This window comes from Argopecten irradians, chromosome 4, assembly GCF_041381155.1.
Source record: "Argopecten irradians isolate NY chromosome 4, Ai_NY, whole genome shotgun sequence".
NCBI lineage: Eukaryota > Metazoa > Mollusca > Bivalvia > Pectinida > Pectinidae > Argopecten > Argopecten irradians.
Window position 1 is genome coordinate 4,717,273 of NC_091137.1, and position 21,254 is coordinate 4,738,526.

The 21,254-nt window shown below is 34.4% G+C and overlaps 2 protein-coding genes and 1 long non-coding RNA gene across 4 annotated transcripts in view; 2 read left to right on the forward strand and 1 right to left on the reverse strand.

Moving 5' to 3' along the window:
• LOC138320410 (uncharacterized) overlaps positions 1-4,635 on the forward strand; it is a 23,391-nt gene extending 18,756 nt beyond the window's left edge. Inside the window, exons 2-3 of the mRNA XM_069263371.1 lie at positions 408-544; positions 939-4,635. Coding sequence (XP_069119472.1) covers positions 408-544; positions 939-1,226 — 425 coding nt within the window. The 3' untranslated portion in view covers positions 1,227-4,635. The remainder of the gene's footprint in view (positions 1-407; positions 545-938) is intronic.
• LOC138320412 (uncharacterized) overlaps positions 1-7,177 on the reverse strand; it is a 9,227-nt gene extending 2,050 nt beyond the window's left edge. The window contains exons 1-2 of one of the 2 annotated variants that reach the window (XR_011208181.1): positions 7,037-7,177; positions 1,096-1,222 (exon numbers count right to left, since the gene is read on the reverse strand). This is a non-coding gene — a long non-coding RNA (uncharacterized lncRNA). Of the gene's footprint in view, positions 1-1,061; positions 1,223-7,036 lie in introns of both variants that reach the window. The other variant, XR_011208180.1, reaches the window with a different exon arrangement.
• LOC138320411 (coiled-coil domain-containing protein 12-like) lies at positions 7,119-20,989 on the forward strand. The gene is given in 6 exon segments (XM_069263372.1): positions 7,119-7,305; positions 12,357-12,433; positions 13,140-13,172; positions 13,175-13,200; positions 18,101-18,212; positions 18,819-20,989. Coding segments are annotated over 6 exon segments (468 nt in total). The 5' UTR covers positions 7,119-7,168; the 3' UTR covers positions 18,902-20,989.
• Positions 20,990-21,254: the final 265 nt, after the last annotated feature.

Below are 21,254 nucleotides of genomic sequence, written 5' to 3' on the forward strand. Positions count from 1 at the left end.
AGTATGCATGTATGAGGCCAGTTTCTGACTCCATAACAGAACCAGATTTGTGTAATAAAGTACATGTTTTATATGCGTCAACTGAGCTTAATCACGGTAAAACCCTATTCTAATTAGACGGTTATTTTCGCGGGCTGTACTCCGATTTCTATAAGCATTCATTAAAATGTTAATGAAAATTTGATCCGTAACTTGATAAAGGATGTGTAAATTGATCATACTATCTTAGTCTCGAAATAGATTTAAATTCAATTTTCTAATTTTAGGTTTAAATCGCAAAGTATTTACCTTTATGTACATTGACATGAAGTTGTGGTTCTGGTACATAGGATATAGCGTAGGGAACACACTGCAGAAGAATTGAGATATAACAATATTTGTTTACGTAAGTCTTGTTTCCATTCCAGTTTCTGGATTAGAGTGTGTCACTTGTGATTGGAATGCCGGACAGACGAATGGCACGGACGGGTGTGTGTCTAGTCCGTACAGTGTGACGAGGCAGGAGTGCCAGACAGCTGGTAACAACAACGTTTACAGCTGTGAGGTATACTAACCTACACAGAAGTGTCCTTCCTAACACTCACTTCTCCTTTGTCAACTTCTCAATGTCAGCAAGTTTTGCGAAATATTGAAACCCTATATTGTAAAGTTATTACAATGCCTGTCTCTTGATTATTTCGGTAATAAACGCGTTGCTACAATTTTAACACAAACTTGTATTTCATGTTAGATCATGAATGGCATTGTTATTGCCATTACAATTATGACAAATGAGCTTCGCTAAAGAATAAGGATTACGTGCCCTTGTCGTACATCTATAAATAGAAATCTGCTAAAGTGGCCATGTCGCTGCATTCATTGTATACTCATTTTAATTAATTTACGTCTTTTTTGCAGACTAACATACAATGTATGCTCATTTAAACGTCTTTTTACAGACTATTCTGAAATTCAAGATGGTGAAAACTCGATCCTATCTAGAAGGCGTTACAAGAGAATGTACACTCCGACATTACTACTGCAACAAAGAATGTGACCCAGCTAAGAAGGATACATGTTACCTCTGTTGTGAGAATGACGGCTGTAACAGCGTACCGTTCTCCATGGCGCTGCTGCCATTCAGCCTATACTACAACACTACGAGCGCGGCGATACCAACGACAGGGGTGTTCCCAGGCCTTCTAGCCGCAGAAGTCATGTTCGCATCCTGGATGGCTTGGCACTGAAACATTAGATATGATCGATACCATAGGCAGCATTCGATAGGGTTAGTGAAAATTGGATACCACCGATTTCATTCCAGATACAGGAAATGGCCATTACAAGCATGCTAGTTTAGTACTGATGCAGTACTACATGTGATATCAACTGGTGCCATCTCATATCCTTGGTAGCAATTTTATCTGAAAAAGAAATCCTTGCAAAATGGCAGATATAATTATATGTTTATGATAAATTAGCAATTAATTGAGAAAATGCAATTTGAGATAAATGAAATAATGAAAGAAGAGATATATTAAGAATGACACAGTTTGAAATTCCTAAGCGAACTATATTTTGCAAAAGATAAAGACAATATATAAACAGTAATTGTGAGCTATTGTTAGAAGTAGAGGCGGGGTATGTTGACATGTTGTTAGAAGTAGAGACGGGGTGTGTTGACATGTTGTTAGAAGTAGAGGCGGGGTATGTTGACATGTTGTTAGAAGTAGAGGCGGAATGTGTTGACATGTTGTTAGAAGTAGAGGCGGGGTGTGTTGACATGTTGTTAGAAGTAGAGGCGGGGTGTGTTGACATGTTGTTAGAAGTAGAGGCGGGGTGTGTTGACATGTTGTTAGAAGTAGAGGCGGGGTATGTTGACATGTTGTTAGAAGTAGAGACGGGGTGTGTTGACATGTTGTTAGAAGTAGAGGCGGGTTATGTTGACATGTTGTTAGAAGTAGAGGCGGGGTGTGTTGACATGTTGTTAGAAGTAGAGGCGGGGTGTGTTGACATGTTGTTAGAAGTAGAGGCGGGGTATGTTGACATGTTGTTAGAAGTAGAGGCGGGGTGTGTTGACATATTGTTAGAAGTAGAGGCGGGGTGTGTTGACATATTGTTAGAAGTAGAGGCGGGGTGTGTTGACATGTTGTTAGAAGTAGAGGCGGGGTGTGTTGACATGTTGTTAGAAGTAGAGGCGGGGTGTGTTGACGCCTAATTGTGCGTTTTGTGGTGTTGTTAGGTCAGTTCTGTACTTGTACATTAGAGAGTTATCTCCCATGTGGGAAGCTATTCATTGTGACGTCATTATTTTGTAACCGAAAATTGCGTCGTTTTCTGTAACAAAATGACGTTACGCTCGCAAACACATGACGGTACACTACCCCACAAGGTATTCAACTCTTTGATATTTAACGATGGAATATGTCAGGGCGATTTAGAATGTATAGACAAGTGGTAGCTTATATATGATGTACGATAGGGTGTGCAACATATAACGGAAAGCATTTTAGCGTTAACCCTCAAGGTTAAGGTAGTTTACCTAAGACAATGGAATCTAATTTTGTAAATAATCCTCAAGGTTAAGGTAGTTTACCTAAGACATTGGAATCGGTTTTTGAAAATATCATAATGTACATTATAATGTAATTTCGTCTTGAAAAATGTAAGAATTTCATTAGAGATATATGTCACTGGAATACGTTACTTTCAGGACAATATCAAATTTGCTTTCATTACCAGAAAATATTTATATCGAACTATTATAAATACCGATACAAGTTGGTCCCCGTCAAGCTATACACCAAGAACAAAACATAGCCAACATAACGTTGATATTGGTTGGATCCATGTCGAAAGGCAGAAAACCGAAAGTAGCAGGAGATTTGGTCACTTATCAAAACAACATGGAAATATTCTTGCAAAACTTTTTAAATTTTCATTTTTTACGTGAAAGTATATTTTGACTTTTTCCCGTCATGATCTATAGCAAGTCGCATGTATCCCGAACTGAGTGTCCTTTTGACATCTTCTATAACATCGAAAACCTCAGATATACCACTAGGTGTCCTTCCTACCACTAACATGTACAGGAGATATATATATAACATTACGTCGTGTGTGAAACTATATACCATCCATAGTTATCAGTACGTAGTCGGTGTCATGTAAAACATCTATATCGAAATCCATTACTTAGAGATGGAGTGTATACGTTATCATTGAATGTATTACAGTCTATATAAAAAAGGCATGTAAGAAACAAATGGCGCAATATTCAAACTGTTAGAAATAAGGAACCAATTATGACGTACATTGATAGTGTACTGCATTACGTAATCTTGCACATATTTTCCATCCAATATAAATTATGTAGCACAGCCATGGTATGTTTGGGTGATATTTAATATTATTTCGTATGACGTTTTCAGACTTACAACATTCATTCTATTTTGTTCAGAGTGGATCTGAAATCATATAATGATTTGCTTATGAACAGATGGAAAGTCGTTACAACTCTTTAATTTTGTGCATTTTTACATTTGTATATCAATGATTATTGGAGAACATTTTGCATTTCTAAATTAAGGATTACGCATATGCGAGAAAGAAAAAAAACCAAAACGCGAGATTTAAGTTTGGTCAGCTTGTATTACAATCTAAACTATGGACATTTAAAGCATGGTCCGCTTTCACGAATGTTCCTTAACTTTAGGAATTCTTTAACTTAAAATTGCTCACAGGAAAGCATTTCAAAAATTAAGGAAAATCTTAAGTTAGGAAGCCTTCCTTAAAACATGTAATGCTTTGTTATGGAGTATTTTAAAGTTAAAGAATGTCTAAGTCCTGGTAAGCTATTAATATATGATTAATTTTGTTAGCAGATAAGAACAGATATTATAATTCTAAATTAAAATATTTCTTTACCTGTTGTTGTGAATGTACAGTATGTAGTTGATCGTGAAGTATCATATTTTAATATACTTTATTTATTACTGATAAAATTAGATATATACTTATACATAACTACGTTGTACATAATTATAATTTTTATTCTTTATCTCGTTATTTTTGAATACTTGTATTTTACCTGAATGAGTTAAGTCCAATATTTGAACATGTAGCTAAATGACATCGCAATTAGTTCATATAAATTTACCATTTGATGCTATATATGTTTTTGCCGATAATATTTATGGTCACAGTATAACATCTTCATGTACTAATGAAAAAGTACGTATTTATATTACAGATAAGTTGTGAAAAAACACCTAAAAATAATCAAACTCTAATGAATGTTGAAATATCGTGGTATGTCACATGTCTTTGCAGGTGTTGAAACGTAGAGGTCGTAAGAGTAATAGCAGAAATCTGGGCTTGTATTCATTATCCGTCGGCAAAACAGTTGTGCATGGTAGAGGTCGATATCACTCAGTTTGGTTAAACAATGAAACCTATGTTTTCACTTTCTTGTACTTTCATTATGGTTTCATGTTTTCATCTTGTTATCATGTTAAACAGAAATGAGTTCACTTTTAAATATATTTATGTTTATAATAATATTTTATCGATTTCGTTTTTTTTCCGTAGATAAGTCTACATTGTACATTGTTTGTAAATGTGAATGGTTGTAGCCTGTCTGTAATAAAAGTAAAAGAAGAATTTCTGTATTCTTTATTGTTTTTTATCATTTTACTTCCCGCAAAGTATTTTTATCCACGTTCATTACGTAATTTAAAGGGTAAATATCTAAATTTGATTATTTTCTATATCTATTCTAACCGCATAATCAAATAATAAATTTGCCTGTAAAATACTGGTTTATCCAATGTAATACAATCATGTCGGCTGTTAAACGCTATTTTCAGAAACTATGCTAGTTTTACTACAAAGGATACAAACAACGGAATTTGCGTTACAAATATCTCGAGATTTTCAGGTGTGGATAATTCATTTGCTTGAAACTTTTTTTCAAAATGGCGGAATATCACAATTGTAAACTTGTATAAAAACGTCTTAGTATGGTAGAAAAATAAGCTTTCAAAATTGGATATATACTACCCCCAGGATCACAAAATTTTATAACAGTGTGGGGAATCATGTTACTCAAAATGATATGTTTCACAGAAAGGTGGCGAAAATCCTTCCACTTCTGGCATATTTTCTGGGTAGAACAGCTTATATTATCATTCAATCCTTATAATTTATGGTCTAAAACCATCTGTGCATTGTTTTTATTTAACTTTGTACTCTCGTGTACGAAATCTCAGTAGTTTTGGAGAACATTCTGCAGAAAGATTATGCGATCGGCGATTTGAGCTCGGATATGCTTCACGGATAGAGTAAAATTTACTTACAAATCAACATTTCCTCCGTTTTTTCCATGTAATTTCACATATATTACTAGATACGTTGTTAAGATATATGATTTCATTCCCAAACAGTGTAGTTATACATCATTGGCGGGCAAATTAAACCTAAACGATACGTAAATGTGGTTCTGATATACTTCACGGACAAAATTGGTATGGTATGTTTCACGGACAAATTATATCATATTAAGTACATGATATATTTCTATTTCATTCATTACGACCGTATTTTGTCTTTTGTTTAAAACACAAACAAACATGCTGAGAAACATGAGAGAGAAATCAGAGGCGTAGGAAGATGAAGCGTAATTATACACATCTACAGACAGTGGCGTCGCTAACAGGAAATTAATAAATACGCAAAATAGCGTGCGAGATTCCGGGGTATCCACTGGAAAAAATGTTAAAATTTTGAATGGCAAATTTGAGTTTTACGATGTATTTTGTTGAATTTGCGAGCGCCGATGGTACGAGATTTTCGTGTTTTAGTGTCCGGGGGTCTCCCCCCCCCCTGGAAAATCATTTACGATTTAAAATGGCTGAGATGAGTTTTACGATGTATTTTGATGAATATGCGAGCGCCGAAGGCGCGAGATTTTGTTGTTTGGGGGTCCGGGGTCACCCATGAGAAAAAATAATACTATTTAGAATGGCTGAGGTGAACTCTACAATGTATTTTGATGATTTTAAACTTTAAAGCGTTCTTGATACAGTAATTTTTCACCTGCATTTAAAAATGATAATTGTGAGTGACGGATTCACACCATTGGCACATTGTTGTGTAACTCAAAATAACAATGAATTGATTATCTTGTTAAGACATATAAACAATTTAATCTTTTAAGAAGCATTTTTTGAAATAGTATAATCCCTTGATGGACATTTTAATCTAGTTCGTGTGTATTGAATTTTCGTTATTAAAGATTTGAACACTGACAGTTATACGTGCTTGAACGTTTTAGTAAACGCGCTGCGCAGCGGAAAATTTTCTAAAATGAAGTACAAAAATGTGCAGGGGGACATTTTTTCTTTCAATTGTGCATTTTTAGAACATTTCAAATGACATATTTGACATGTTTGCCCCCCGTTCTGGGGAACGGGGGGCCAATTGCCCCCCCCCCGACCCCCACTTCCTATACGCTCCTGGAAATGATCATTAAACACAACACATACATGTTGTATGTATAACTTACACTTTATAACCACGGGCATTTGTACTGTAAAATAATATTCTGACAGCGTGTGTTGGTAATTAGACTTCAGAGAATACTACATCTATTATATCTTGATCAAAAACAAAATACGTGCGCCAGTGTTTATAACTGGTCATGTACAAATAAAATACTAATACAAGTACGCCATTACCATTCTCTGGATCTAGAATGTACACGTACCCAAACACACCACGTCAAACCAATATGTTTTGGCAAGCAGTATATAAAGTAAAGAAAAACACGGCTTACTCATCAATGACATGTTTTTTTTTGGTATTTTATAAGAGCGCAGTCCTTCGTTTTGTTTTACTCGATTATCTATTTATATATTCCTTTGAATAATACGATGACCGTCGACGTCATCGATCTCAGGTTGTTTATTATCCATTTTCAGCAGCAAAAATATTTTAAAAGTTTCTTTTCAGCATGTTTACAGGAACTTTACTGTACTGTATTTCTCATATAACTTACCGTTTTCCGGATACACAAACACACACATCCGTTCGGACCTACATTTAGTAATGACGTCATTAAAACGTTTGAATTTGACGCAAATATTGTTTACAATGGTGAGCTTGTGAATAACTTAGTGAAAACGAAAGCATGGCGTCGGTTGGCTCTATGGAGGAGGCTGCAAGGAAAAGAAAAGAAAGACTTAGAGCTCTGAAAGCAAAACAGAACCAAACCACCAGCCCAGGCGATGATGAAATGGAAACAGACGAAAAGGAGGCCTTGCCGAAGTGAGTGTTCATCTTACTTTGTTTGAACAGACGTGTAGATCTGCTGACATCGACACTTCCAGAGTCGCGTCGACTGTCAGCAAAATAATGTATGATAAAAAAACGACTTGACAGTCGACTTTCGTGTTTTGGGAGTAAGAAAATCACACATTAAAACGTGTTCACGACAGCTTACTAACTTAGGGGTTACACTGCAACAACCTACATTTTTGTATGCTGGGGCAAACACATAAACATGTTGTGCACATGTAAATGTATTGCTATTATGGCGATATATATAGCTATAATTGCTATTTATAGCTATACAAAACTAGCGAAAAACAACATTTCTGGAGATAAAATGCTTGCGCTCAAAACCGACTCCTGAAACTTGCAGGGAATGTGTAAAAGGATAATTTGAACACTATGCAACCACTTTTCGTTCGAAACAATAGAGCAATTATTAACTTAATTAGCTTAATTATACCTCATCAAAACTGCTTTCAATATGTTTGAATGATCGTTATTAAACAATCACTGCAAGTTTCAGGAGTCGGTTTTGAGGGAAAGCATTTTTATCTTAAAAAATATTGTTTACCGTCAGTTTTGTATAGCTATAAATAGCTATTTTAGCTATATATCGCTATAATAGCAATAAATTTACATGTGCCCAACCTGCATAAACATTCACAACATCACTTCAAATGCAAATAAATCGCTCAGCTTTCTGAAACACTACCTAAAAATCAACTCACCACACAAAAAAGGACAAGCATAAGAGGCACTCACGAGGCACAAAGTGGAATACTGCTCTTTCCGTATGGGACACCTACAACAGCCCATTCATACAGTAATTAGTGACGTCACAGTGGCCAGTTAAGCTCCGCCCACTGGTGGTCTAACTTTGGTGGTTTGGCTTTGTATTACTGTACAGTGTAAATTTTTAATTAATGATTTCTTCCATATTTTCGGACCAATCCTTAAATGTCATACACCAAAATGGAGATGGGGTTATTCCCTTTCCAATGATGTCTTCCAATTTTCGCTGACATTTCTGTGTCGGTAGTAATCAGCTTACCTGTATTTTTCTCACTACATGTCTCTACTTAACCCAAGCCAATTTAGACCACCAGTGGGCGTGGCCTAATCTTTTCTTCTGACCAGTGTGACGTCAGCCTGAATGGCTTTACATCCCTACGGCCCATTAGTCCTAAGGCCTGTTAGTCCGAAGGCCCATTAGTCCTAAGGCCTGTTAGTCCGAAGGCCCTATCCGAAAACAGAACTGGAATTTATATGCGAACAGTACTTGAAATGAAACAAACGTTAATTACAGTTTTCGATGCAAAAGATTTGTTGTAAACTTGCTAAGGTATACTTACATATATGTGACATTATAGATTTGATACGGAAAATGATAATAAACAACAAAATGTAGCAAATTTTGAAAAAGAGCATAATCTTGAAATACGTAAACGTATCTGATATTAAAGAGTAATAATTTATGTACAATGCAATCCTGTTTAATATTTTCCTCCAAAATATCATTAAGCCGACCATTTCCGTCATTATGGGTAGAATAAACAAGCTAAAGAAAGGGGAAGCAAAAATAAGTCGTTAAATACATGTATATATTGTTCAATATAACAATGTTTACTGCTATAATAAAGGTCATTTTTCGGTAGGATTTGATTATATACATCATTTATTCATGGAGCAATTTGTTAATCCTAATGCAATACAGTGTACAAAAGGCTAACAATCGGCCATCTTAAAGCTTGTATGTTTGTTTGATAATTCATAGAATGTATGCTTATGAGATATCCTATAAAATGAAAGATGTTATTTTTTTATTATCATTTTTTAAATGATGTAATTTTGACCTTGCAATACTCCATAAAGAAAGGACGATCAGCAGTGCCGAAAAATGTTTTCGTCAAAATATGTCATGTACGTTAATTATAACAACTCTATAACTTGCAATATTTACTAATTTTTGGACTATTGGACCTTCGGACTAACGGGCCTTCAGACTATTGGACCGTCCGACTATCGGACCGTCCGACTATCGGGCCTTCGGACTAAAGGGCTTTCAGACTATTGGGCCTTCGGACTAACAGGCCTTCCAGGCATCAATCTAGCTCTGATTTATTACCGTTTATGGGTAAATTTCCCCTCAAGGAATGAATTCCCATCTAGCCTAAAATTCCCCTGAAGATTTAAAAATTCCCCATTTGAAGCTAAAAAATTACCTTTTTTGTAACAAAATTTCCCCTGTGATTTCCCCTGTGACTTATTTTTCATTGATTTTTTTTAGACTTTTGTTTGCAAATTTCTTCATATTTATCATACAGCTACTGCATATTTTATGATTAACTCAAATTTTTCATTATTGAGCTTAAAATATTGCTTAACTAAATCTAAAAAAAATTCAGTTGTTTTACAGTACTTTTTCGTCAAAATCCATATAATTTTGGGCCAAAATAAGAAGATTCAAATTCCCCTATATTTTGCCAAACTTTTCCCCATTTTGAAAAAGGGTAGTTTCCCCCAAAACCTAGATTGATCCCTGCCTTCAGACTATTGAGCCTTCAGAATAAAGGGCTTTCGGACTATTGGACCTTAGGACTAACATGCCTTCGGACTATTAGGCCGTAGGGATATAAGGGTGTCACCCTACCACATACACCAGATCACACAAATAGAAAAATTATAACGCATATATCACAATACAAGTTCAGTAACAGACATGATACACCAACTAAAACTACCATCACTACACACATGCAGAATACAGTCAAGACTTATACTTCTGAACAAAATCACACACAAACTAGTCACAGTCAACACACAAATACTCGCAAAAACAGACAGCAGAACGAGACAGGCACACCCACACACATTTAGACATATGTCTGCTACCAAAGACATGTACAAATACTCCTTTTTCCCAAATACAATTACACAATGCAATCTCTTACGGGTAGCTAGCAGCAGTACAAAGCACAAGTCAAGTCAAATAAATTTAATCTAAAGTCGGGCGTCGGTACATAGTTAAAACACATGACAGCACAAGCCCATGTGGGACTTTACAATCGAAAACAGTCCAGCACTTCAAGGCACACATCCTATACACAGTCCTTGAACATTAGTCATTGGATTATTATTCAACAGGTCCAGAACACTCTGCCCATCAACCTATATAGCTCGATACATCTATAATACATCTAAAATTGATATATATAGCTAAGTGGCTATTCACATGTTGTTTTTTAGCCCACCATCATCAGATGGTGGGCTATTCAAATCGCCCTGCGTCCGTGGTCCGTCGTCCGTTGTCCGCCGTCCGTCCGTAAACAATGCTTGTTATCACTATTTCTTAAAAACTGCTGCAGGGATTTTGTTCAAACTTCACATGGTCCATATTTGTGCCATACAGATTTTGAGGCTGATCGGAAAAACAAGATGGCCGCCAGGCAGCCATCTTTGATTTTGGCAGTTGAAGTTTGTTATCGGTATTTCTTGAGAACTACTGAAGGTATTTTGTTCAAACTTCACATGGAGGGTCCCCTTGGTCCATATTTGTGCCATACAGATTTTGAGGCTGATCGGAAAAACAAGATGGCCGCCAGGCAGCCATCTTTGATTTTGGCAGTTGGAAGTTTGTTATCGATATTTCTTGAGAACTACTGAGGGGATTTTGTTCAAACTTCACATGAAGTTTACCCTTGGTCCCTAGTTGTGCCATACAGATTTTGAGGCTGATCGGGAAAACAAGATGGCCGCCAGGCAGCCATCTTTGATTTTGGCAGTTGAAGTTTGTTATCGATATTTCTTGAGAACTACTGAAGGGATTTTGTTCAAACTTCACATGGAGGTTACCCTTGGTCCCAAGTTGTGCCATACAGATTTTTAAGCTGATCGGAAAAACAAGATTTTGGCAGTTGAAGTTTGTTATTGATATTTCTTGAGAACTACTGAATATATTTTGTTCAAACTGCACATGGAGGGTAACCTTGGTCCCTGTTTGTGCCATACAGATTTTGAGGCTGATAGGTAAAACAAGATGGCCGCCAGGCGGCAATCTTGGATTTTGATAGTTAAGGTTTGATATCCCTATTTCTCAAGAAGTGCTGAAGGGATCTTTCTTAAATTTAATATGTAGGTTCCCCTAGGGCCCTTGTTGTGCATTTTGCATTTTTGGACCAATCGGTGAACAAGATGGCCGTCAGGCCGCCATCTTGGATTTGATAGTTAAAGTTTGTTATGGCTCTTTCTCAGATAGAAATGAAGGGATCTGTCTTAAATTTAATATGTAGGTTCCCCTAGGGACCTAGTTGTGCATATTGCATTTTGGGACCGATCGGTCAACAAGATGGCCGTCAGGCAGCCATCTTGGATTTTGTTATTCAAAGTTTGTTATCGCTATTTCTCAGAAAGTACTGAAGGGATCTGTCTCAAAATTCATATGTAGGTTCCTCTAGGGCCCTAGCTGTGCATATTGTGATTTGGGACCGATCGGTCAACAAAATTGCTGCCAGGCAGCCATCTTGGATTTTTATATTCAAAGTTTGTTATCGCTATTTCTCAGAAAGTATTGAATGGATCTTTCTCAAATTTCACATGTAGGTTCCCCTAGGGCCCTAGTTGTGCATATTGTGATTTGGGACCAATTGATCAACAAGATGGCCGCCAAGGAGTCATCTTGGATTTTGATAGTTGAAGTTTGTTACCTCTATTTCTCAAAAGGTACTGAAGCGATCTGTCTCAAATTTTATAAGTAGTATGTTTGAAAAAGTTTAAAAAGTAGAGAAAAAATCCATCTTTCCTTTGTCAGATATAGATCATTCTTTGGTGGGCGCCAAGATCCCTCTGGGATCTCTTGTTTTATTGACACGTCAACGGGCGCAAGTGCATTAATATTTGGATTACATTTCACTGTGTTTGTAAGCCTTGTTTATTTTTTTATCCCACCATCTGATACCCACCATCATCATTCCTCTGTCACATGTCAGACAGAGATCATTATTGGGTGGGCGCCAAGATCCCTCTGGCATGTCTTGTTTTTTTTGTAGACCTGTATTCAGAAGTTACAAGCCACAAGATGACAATTTAAAGGAACAGAAAATCCCAGCAGCAAAGCCAGCAGATGGTAGGATATATAAATTGAGGATGGATTTAACTGTCTCCTCTTATTCCTTATGTCTAAAATATCATCAAAAACTATATATGCATAAAGAAATTTTATCTTATAACTGGCCTGTCCAACCATGCCATATATATCATAAGACACATGTGTAATAGCACTATCATAACATCACATTTAGTGTTGATGTCTTTGACTGAATGTCTCAGTAGACAGAAATTCACATCTGAGCCGGATTTCTACTGTTTTATATATTTCTATTGATAAAAGTTATGTGATAAATAGGCGCGTTGTATATCAAAATATTGAACTTGTTTGATAAATTTCCTATCACATTGCCACTCATGTAAGATCCTCTGTGTTTATTTGATCAATTTTGTGATTATATAATGAATGTGCAAAATTATCTACTAATTATAATTCTATAATTCTCTTCCAATGTAGTGGTGGGCTCTTGCACAACATGTTTAATTAATTTATTAAGTACATGTACAAAAGTTATACTATGCAGCATAATTGTATGCTCAATGTGTATACTGCACTGACATTTCTAATTACTGCATTCTCAAGATGGCAAGAATGATTTCAATTCTTGTCGCATCAAGTTACATAGTGGTAAAATGTTAATGTAGAGTATATAAAATGTGAAATGTATGTAGGTACAAAATTATAAATTTCATTTTACATTTATACAGCTTTTTGTTGTGTTCAGTTACAGAGAAAATTCAGTCTCAATTAGAAGCATCTACTGCAAAGAAGTTGTGGAAGAAGTGGTAAGTGTTAAACAAATAATACAAAGGAAGTTGTGGAGAAGTGGTAAGTTTATGTTAAACAAATAATACCAAAGGAAGTTGTGGGAGAAGTGGTAAGTGTTATGTTAAACAAATAATACCAAAGGAAGTTGTGGAAGAAGTGGTAAGTGTTATGTTAAACAAATAATACCAAAGGAAGTTGTGGGAGAAGTGGTAAGTATTATGTTAAACAAATAATACCAAAGGAAGTTGTGAAAGGAAGTTGTGGGAGAAGTGGTAAGTGTTATGTTAAACAAATAATACCAAAGGAAGTTGTGGAAGAAGTGGTAAGTGTTATGTTAAACAAATAATACCAAAGGAAGTTGTGGGAGAAGTGGTAAGTATTATGTTAAACAAATAATACTAAAGGAAGTTGTGGGAGAAGTGGTAAGTATTATGTTAAACAAATAATACTAAAGGAAGTTGTGGAAGAAGTGGTAAGTGTTATGTTAAACAAATAATACTAAAGGAAGTTGTGGGAGAAGTGGTAAGTATTATGTTAAACAAATAATACTAAAGGAAGTTGTGGGAGAAGTGGTAAGTATTATGTTAAACAAATAATACTAAAGGAAGTTGTGGGAGAAGTGGTAAGTATTATGTTAAACAAATAATACCAAAGGAAGTTGTGGAGAAGTGGTAAGTGTTATGTTAAACAAATAATACCAAAGGAAGTTGTGGGAGAAGTGGTAAGTATTATGTTAAACAAATAATACCAAAGGAAGTTGTGGGAGAAGTGGTAAGTATTATGTTAAACAAATAATACTAAAGGAAGTTGTGGAAGTAGTGGTAAGTTTATGTTAAACAAATAATACCTAAAGGAAGTTGTGGGAGAAGTGGTAAGTGTTATGTTAAACAAATAATACTAAAGGAAGTTGTGGGAAGAAGTGGTAAGTGTTATGTTAAACAAATAATCCTAAAGGAAGTTGTGGAAGAAGTGGTAAGTATTATGTTAAACAAATAATACTAAAGGAAGTTGTGGAAGATAGTGGTAAGTGTTATGTTAAACAAATAATACTAAAGGAAGTTGTGGAAGAAGTGGTAAGTGTTATGTTAAACAAATAATACTAAAGGAAGTTGTGGGAGAAGTGGTAAGTATTATGTTAAACAAATAATACTAAAGGAAGTTGTGGGAGAAGTGGTAAGTGTTATGTTAAACAAATAATACTAAAGGAAGTTGTGGGAGAAGTGGTAAGTTTATGTTAAACAAATAATACTAAAGGAAGTTGTGGGAGAAGTGGTAAGTATTATGTTAAACAAATAATACTAAAGGAAGTTGTGGAAGAAGTGGTAAGTGTTATGTTAAACAAATAATACTAAAGGAAGTTGTGGGAGAAGTGGTAAGTATTATGTTAAACAAATAATACCAAAGGAAGTTGTGGAAGAAGTGGTAAGTTTATGTTAAACAAATAATACAAAGGAAGTTGTGGGAGAAGTGGTAAGTATTATGTTAAACAAATAATACCAAAGGAAGTTGTGAGAAGAAGTGGTAGGAAGTTGTTAGTGGTAAGTTTATTAAACAAATAATACTAAAGGAAGTTGTGGAAGAAGTGGTAATGTTTATGTTAAACAAATAATACTAAAGGAAGTTGTGGAAGAAGTGGTAAGTGTTATGTTAAACAAATAATACTAAAGGAAGTTGTGGAAGAAGTGGTAAGTATTATGTTAAACAAATAATACAAAGGAAGTTGTGGAGAAGTGGTAAGTATTATGTTAAACAAATAATACTAAAGGAAGTTGTGGGAGAAGTGGTAAGTTTATGTTAAACAAATAATACTAAAGGAAGTTGTGGAGAAGTGGTAAGTGTTATGTTAAACAAATAATACTAAAGGAAGTTGTGGGAGAAGTGGTAAGTATTATGTTAAACAAATAATACTAAAGGAAGTTGTGGAGAAGTGGTAAGTGTTATGTTAAACAAATAATACTAAAGGAAGTTGTGGGAGAAGTGGTAAGTGTTATGTTAAACAAATAATACCAAAGGAAGTTGTGGGAGAAGTGGTAAGTGTTATGTTAAACAAATAATACCTAAAGGAAGTTGTGGAAGAAGTGGTAAGTGTTATGTTAAACAAATAATACTAAAGGAAGTTGTGGGAAGAAGTGGTAAGTGTTATGTTAAACAAATAATACAAAGGAAGTTGTGAGAAGTGTAAGTTTGTTAAAAATAATACAAAGGAAGTTGTGGGAGAAGTGGTAAGTGTTATGTTAAACAAATAATACCAAAGGAAGTTGTGGGAGAAGTGGTAAGTGTTATGTTAAACAAATAATACTAAAGGAAGTTGTGGAAGAAGTGGTAAGTGTTATGTTAAACAAATAATACCAAAGGAAGTTGTGGGAGAAGTGGTAAGTGTTATGTTAAACAAATAATACCAAAGGAAGTTGTGGAGAAGTGGTAAGTGTTATGTTAAACAAATAATACCAAAGGAAGTTGTGGGAGAAGTGGTAAGTGTTATGTTAAACAAATAATACCAAAGGAAGTTGTGGAGAAGTGGTAAGTGTTATGTTAAACAAATAATACCAAAGGAAGTTGTGGAGAAGTGTAAGGTAAGAAGTTTAAGTAATGTTATGTTAAACAAATAATACCAAAGGAAGTTGTGGGAAGAAGTGGTAAGTGTTATGTTAAACAAATAATACTAAAGGAAGTTGTGGGAGAAGTGGTAAGTGTTATGTTAAACAAATAATACCAAAGGAAGTTGTGGAGAAGTGGTAAGTGTTATGTTAAACAAATAATACAAAGGAAGTTGTGGAAGTAAGTGGTAAGTATTATGTTAAACAAATAATACCAAAGGAAGTTGTGGGAGAAGTGGTAAGTGTTATGTTAAACAAATAATACTAAAGGAAGTTGTGGGAGAAGTGGTAAGTGTTATGTTAAACAAATAATACCAAAGGAAGTTGTGGAGAAGTGGTAAGTGTTATGTTAAACAAATAATAAAGGAAGTTGTGGTGTGGAAGAAGTGGTAAGTGTTATGTTAAACAAATAATACTAAAGGAAGTTGTGGGAGAAGTGGTAAGTGTTATGTTAAACAAATAATACCAAAGGAAGTTGTGGGAGAAGTGGTAAGTGTTATGTTAAACAAATAATACCAAAGGAAGTTGTGGGAGAAGTGGTAAGTGTTATGTTAAACAAATAATACCAAAGGAAGTTGTGGAAGAAGTGGTAAGTGTTATGTTAAACAAATAATACCAAAGGAAGTTGTGGGAGAAGTGGTAAGTGTTATGTTAAACAAATAATACCAAAGGAAGTTGTGGGAGAAGTGGTAAGTGTTATGTTAAACAAATAATACCAAAGGAAGTTGTGGGAGAAGTGGTAAGTGTTATGTTAAACAAATAATACCAAAGGAAGTTGTGGGAGAAGTGGTAAGTGTTATGTTAAACAAATAATACCAAAGGAAGTTGTGGGAGAAGTGGTAAGTGTTATGTTAAACAAATAATACTAAAGGAAGTTGTGGGAGAAGTGGTAAGTATTATGTTAAACAAATAATACTAAAGGAAGTTGTGGGAGAAGTGGTAAGTGTTATGTTAAACAAATAATACCAAAGGAAGTTGTGGGAGAAGTGGTAAGTGTTATGTTAAACAAATAATACCAAAGGAAGTTGTGGGAGAAGTGGTAAGTGTTATGTTAAACAAATAATACCAAAGGAAGTTGTGGGAGAAGTGGTAAGTATTATGTTAAACAAATAATACCAAAGGAAGTTGTGGGAGAAGTGGTAAGTATTATGTTAAACAAATAATACTAAAGGAAGTTGTGGGAGAAGTGGTAAGTATTATGTTAAACAAATAATACTAAAGGAAGTTGTAGGAGAAGTTAAGTGTTATGTTAAACAAATAATACAGATGTTCAAGGGTAAAGTATCATTAAACTGATCGTCTCATTATAACCAAAATACTATATAGCAGTAAAATGAATGCAGGTGATAAATTTTTGCTATATTTACATTTTCAAGTATATAATAGTGGTTAGTGACTAAAAATATATACCGGTAATAGTGGTTATAGTTACTTGACTGGCACATGTTGTGTTAATGGTTTGACCTAGGTTAAAGTTTACAGTTACCTTCATGTAACAGAGCACAGAAATTTATATACATATAATCACTGCCTTCGTTCAAACATGGGACCTCTAGTTTACTTTAATTTAAAGTTTCACTTATATTTCTATTATTAAAAGCTATGTGATAAATAGAATCTTACACTCATGACGATGTGATATTGAAATTTATCAAACTCATTAAATAATCTGATATGCCACTCGCCTAAAGGCTCTTGGCAGTTCAAATTATTGCACTCTTTTGATAAATTTCATATCACATAGCCACTCATGTAAGATCCTTTATATCTACCATAGATATGATTTAGACTCTATTCCCCAGATTTATATACCTGAGGATGTTGTGCATTAAATGTGATCAAGAATGTATATGAGAAGGATAAGTCACACTGCATTTTGGGCAAGTACGGCACATGAGCTTTTGTGTTTATGCACTGACTGTGACGTTGGGCGACGCCTGATTTTCCTTTCTTATCCGTTGGCGCAGCCTTTGATGTAGCTTGTGGGTGCTAGACTTACTAACTTACTTTCTGAAGCGTGCTGTCATTTCATGAGCTGTCATTTTTTTTTAATGAAAAAAAATCTTCTGTTCTTAAAGCAAGTACTAAGCATTGGGAATTTTAATTAACTTTACATTGGTGTTTTGTTTGACTTGGTAAGAAAATAATTTGTTTAGAAAAATGGTTTTTATTCCCGGTTCATAGGCTTCTCGAGTGGTGTTTAGTAGTGTAAAGAGACAGTGACGAATCCTTCTCACTTATAAATCCTTGATGTGATATAGTTGAAGAATGATTACTGGTCCAGAGAATGATTGACTGATTTTGTGTTTTTGATTTGTAGGATATAATGAACTTGGCCCCTAGAAAGCCAGATTGGGATTTAAAGCGGGATGTAGCTAAGAAATTAGAAAAATTAGAAAAGAGGACTCAAAGAGCTATAGCAGAACTAATACGTAAGTACAGCAGAACTAATACGTAAGTAGCAGAACTAATACGTAAGTACAGCAGTACTAATACGTAAGTACAGCAGAACTAATGTGTAAGTACAGCAGAACTAATACGTAAGTACAGCAGAACTAATACGTAAGTACAGCAGAACTAATACGTAAGTACAGCAGAACTAATACGTAAGTACAGCAGAACTAATACGTAAGTACAGCAGAACTAATACGTAAGTACAGCAGAACTAATACGTAAGTGCAGCAGAACTAATACGTAAGTACAGCAGAACTAATACATATGTACAGGATGCAGATGTTCTATAGGTTCTATCAATGTTATTCATATTATTATCATTGGTCTGTTTTTAAAAATTTAAACCAAACATAAGTTTAAGTACATTTAAAATCAATTCAAAAATTTGTTTTTTACAAGTGCAGTATCAAATGCAGTATGATATTTTTTTTTTCATTAGAGAAAAAATACTTAGATGAAGATAAACATCTAATTAACGAAGCAAAAGTGTTTTGGTACAACCAGAAAAATCATTTTTATTCTGCATTTTGTTTTTATTTTATTTTTTTCCATGTGTAAAAACAAATAATCTGTTACACATTTAGGAGAGCGACTGAAATCAAGCAATGAAGATCTAGCTACTATGGTTAATGCAGCAATGACTCAGAATGTCCAGGACGATGATTGATGGGAAGGTCTGTCCTTGTGGAGAAGAGAATCATGAACAAAGGGACGCAACTCTTTTTTATCACAAGAGGCATTGACCAACGCAATAACAAGGGCGGCTACTGACAACAGCTACAACGGAATGTCTACATACAAGTAAATATATTGTACTTTATGGTAGTAAGGTACAGTGTAAGCTGTGTAGACAAATTTTACCTAAGACTGTGGCTCCACAGGAGACTGGAAAACATGGACTTTAAATTGCTTTGATGCAAAGCTCTTTCCTGGACATAACCAATGAGCTGATATAGGATCATCTATTTACCTGTATTCCTGAACCATTTGTCAGGAATGTTCACTTAAGGTAGATCGTCCCTCTGGTTTCCTCTCAACTTACTATCACAAATATTATCTCCGAACTTTGTGCTGCATATCTTAATTACCCTGTAGGTCACTTGATAGAGGCAAAGTCTCCCAATGCTTTTGTAATGATCCCAAATCTATTCAGATTAGCTTCTAAAGGCAGCAAAAATGATATATCATTTACTTGTGCATGCAGGTTTACATTTTGGTATTTGAATATAAGCCTACCTCTTTATATTAAAAAAATTATTACAAAGCCAAAAATTTAAGAAATATTGCATCTATCCTAAAACTTTTTTTCCACAAATCATGCCTCATTTCTATTTCTGATATAACAAATTATGGTCAGATAGCAGTGTATTTCGTTATTCATACATGTGTTTAATTATCCAATTTTTTTTTAGCTAAATATAGATATGATAGTTTTGTGTTTTATTTACCATGGAGGATTACAAAAGTAATATTTGTTTACATTATATCCTGTGTAAAGTTCTTAACTTGAAAATGAGAATAAACAGAACCTCTTTAGGTAATGTATTTTAATTCAGTGATATTCTGATCTGAGGTTAGATAGAAAAAGGTTTAATTCAAAACCTTGGATTTGTTATACATACAGGATCTTACAGAATTGTTCATTTCATATGAGATTTTATGAAACGAGTCTAAGAAGTTTTCATTTTTGCGAGCCTTGGCCAGCAAAATTAAAACTTCGACGAGTTTCATAAAATCTCATATGAAATGAACACGAATTTCAGATACTTTTTATCACATATCTACAAAAACCTACATAGCAAAGAATTTTATGTCAAAATGTTTGTCGAAAATCCAGCTGAGACCGCCATTTTATCCTGCCGTTCTTGTAATCCTGATGTCACGTCATTTTCCTGACATCATTTTATTGTTTCTGTCTGACATCACAATGAATTTTCAGCCAATGAAAATCGCTCCAGGTCATATAACACTAGTGACATAAGCAAAATTATTACACGGGCGAAATCACTCGATATCAGGTGGATCATGTGATAAAGAGTTATCTCCCATATTGAACAGGCATTGCATAAATAAAGTACTCTCACAAAAAGATTTAACATTAAAATCCTGTTCATAACTTTGCAAGAGCAAGCTCAGAGTAGAAACTCTTTATTTTCTATGCATATTATAACACATTTATGGCCCTCTGTGAAGGGATATATCTATAATTGTCTCCCTTGAAAGAGTTATTTCCACGAGGGCTTTGCAATGTAAAAATAAATTTGTAAGGATAAAAAATTTGAATGGTGAATGTAAAGATAAATTGTAAGAATGAAAAATTTGAATGATAAATGTAAAGATAAATTTATGAGGATAAAAAGTTGAATGATGAATGTAAAGATAAATTTGTAAGGATAAAAAAGTTTGAATGGAGAATGTAAAGATAAATTTATAAGGATAAAAAGTTTGAATGGTGAATGTAATGATAAATTTATGTTTGGTTTCGTTTGATGATCAGTGAATGTGGTGTTTGATGATCAGTGAATGTGGTGTTTGATGATCAGTGAATGTGGTGTTTGATGATCAGTGAATGTGGTGTTTGATGATCAGTGAATGTGGTGTTTGATGATCAGTGAATGTGGTGTTTGATGATCAGTGAATGTGGTGTGTGATGATCCGAGAATGTGGTACAGGACAAGTAAGAGTAACTATATTGTGGTGGATACATTATGTTTGTAAAATGAAAAAATAAATAAAATTAAGTGATAGAAATATATGGACATGTTTTGTATCTTGATTTAAGTTGTAGTGCTTAAAATGTATGGTCATTCTCATTGATTAAAAAAGACCAGGAATATAAATAAAGATGTTTGAAATAGGAAAAAAAATCACAACCTCTACATGACCAAGATACACAGAAAGAACTATTTGATTTGTAGCATATAGGAATTCGAATGAGTGAGGTATTGGGAATCAAAAACGTTAAATGCCTTGATTTTCAAAAGATAAGCGTCATATCTGTATTTCAGATATATATATAG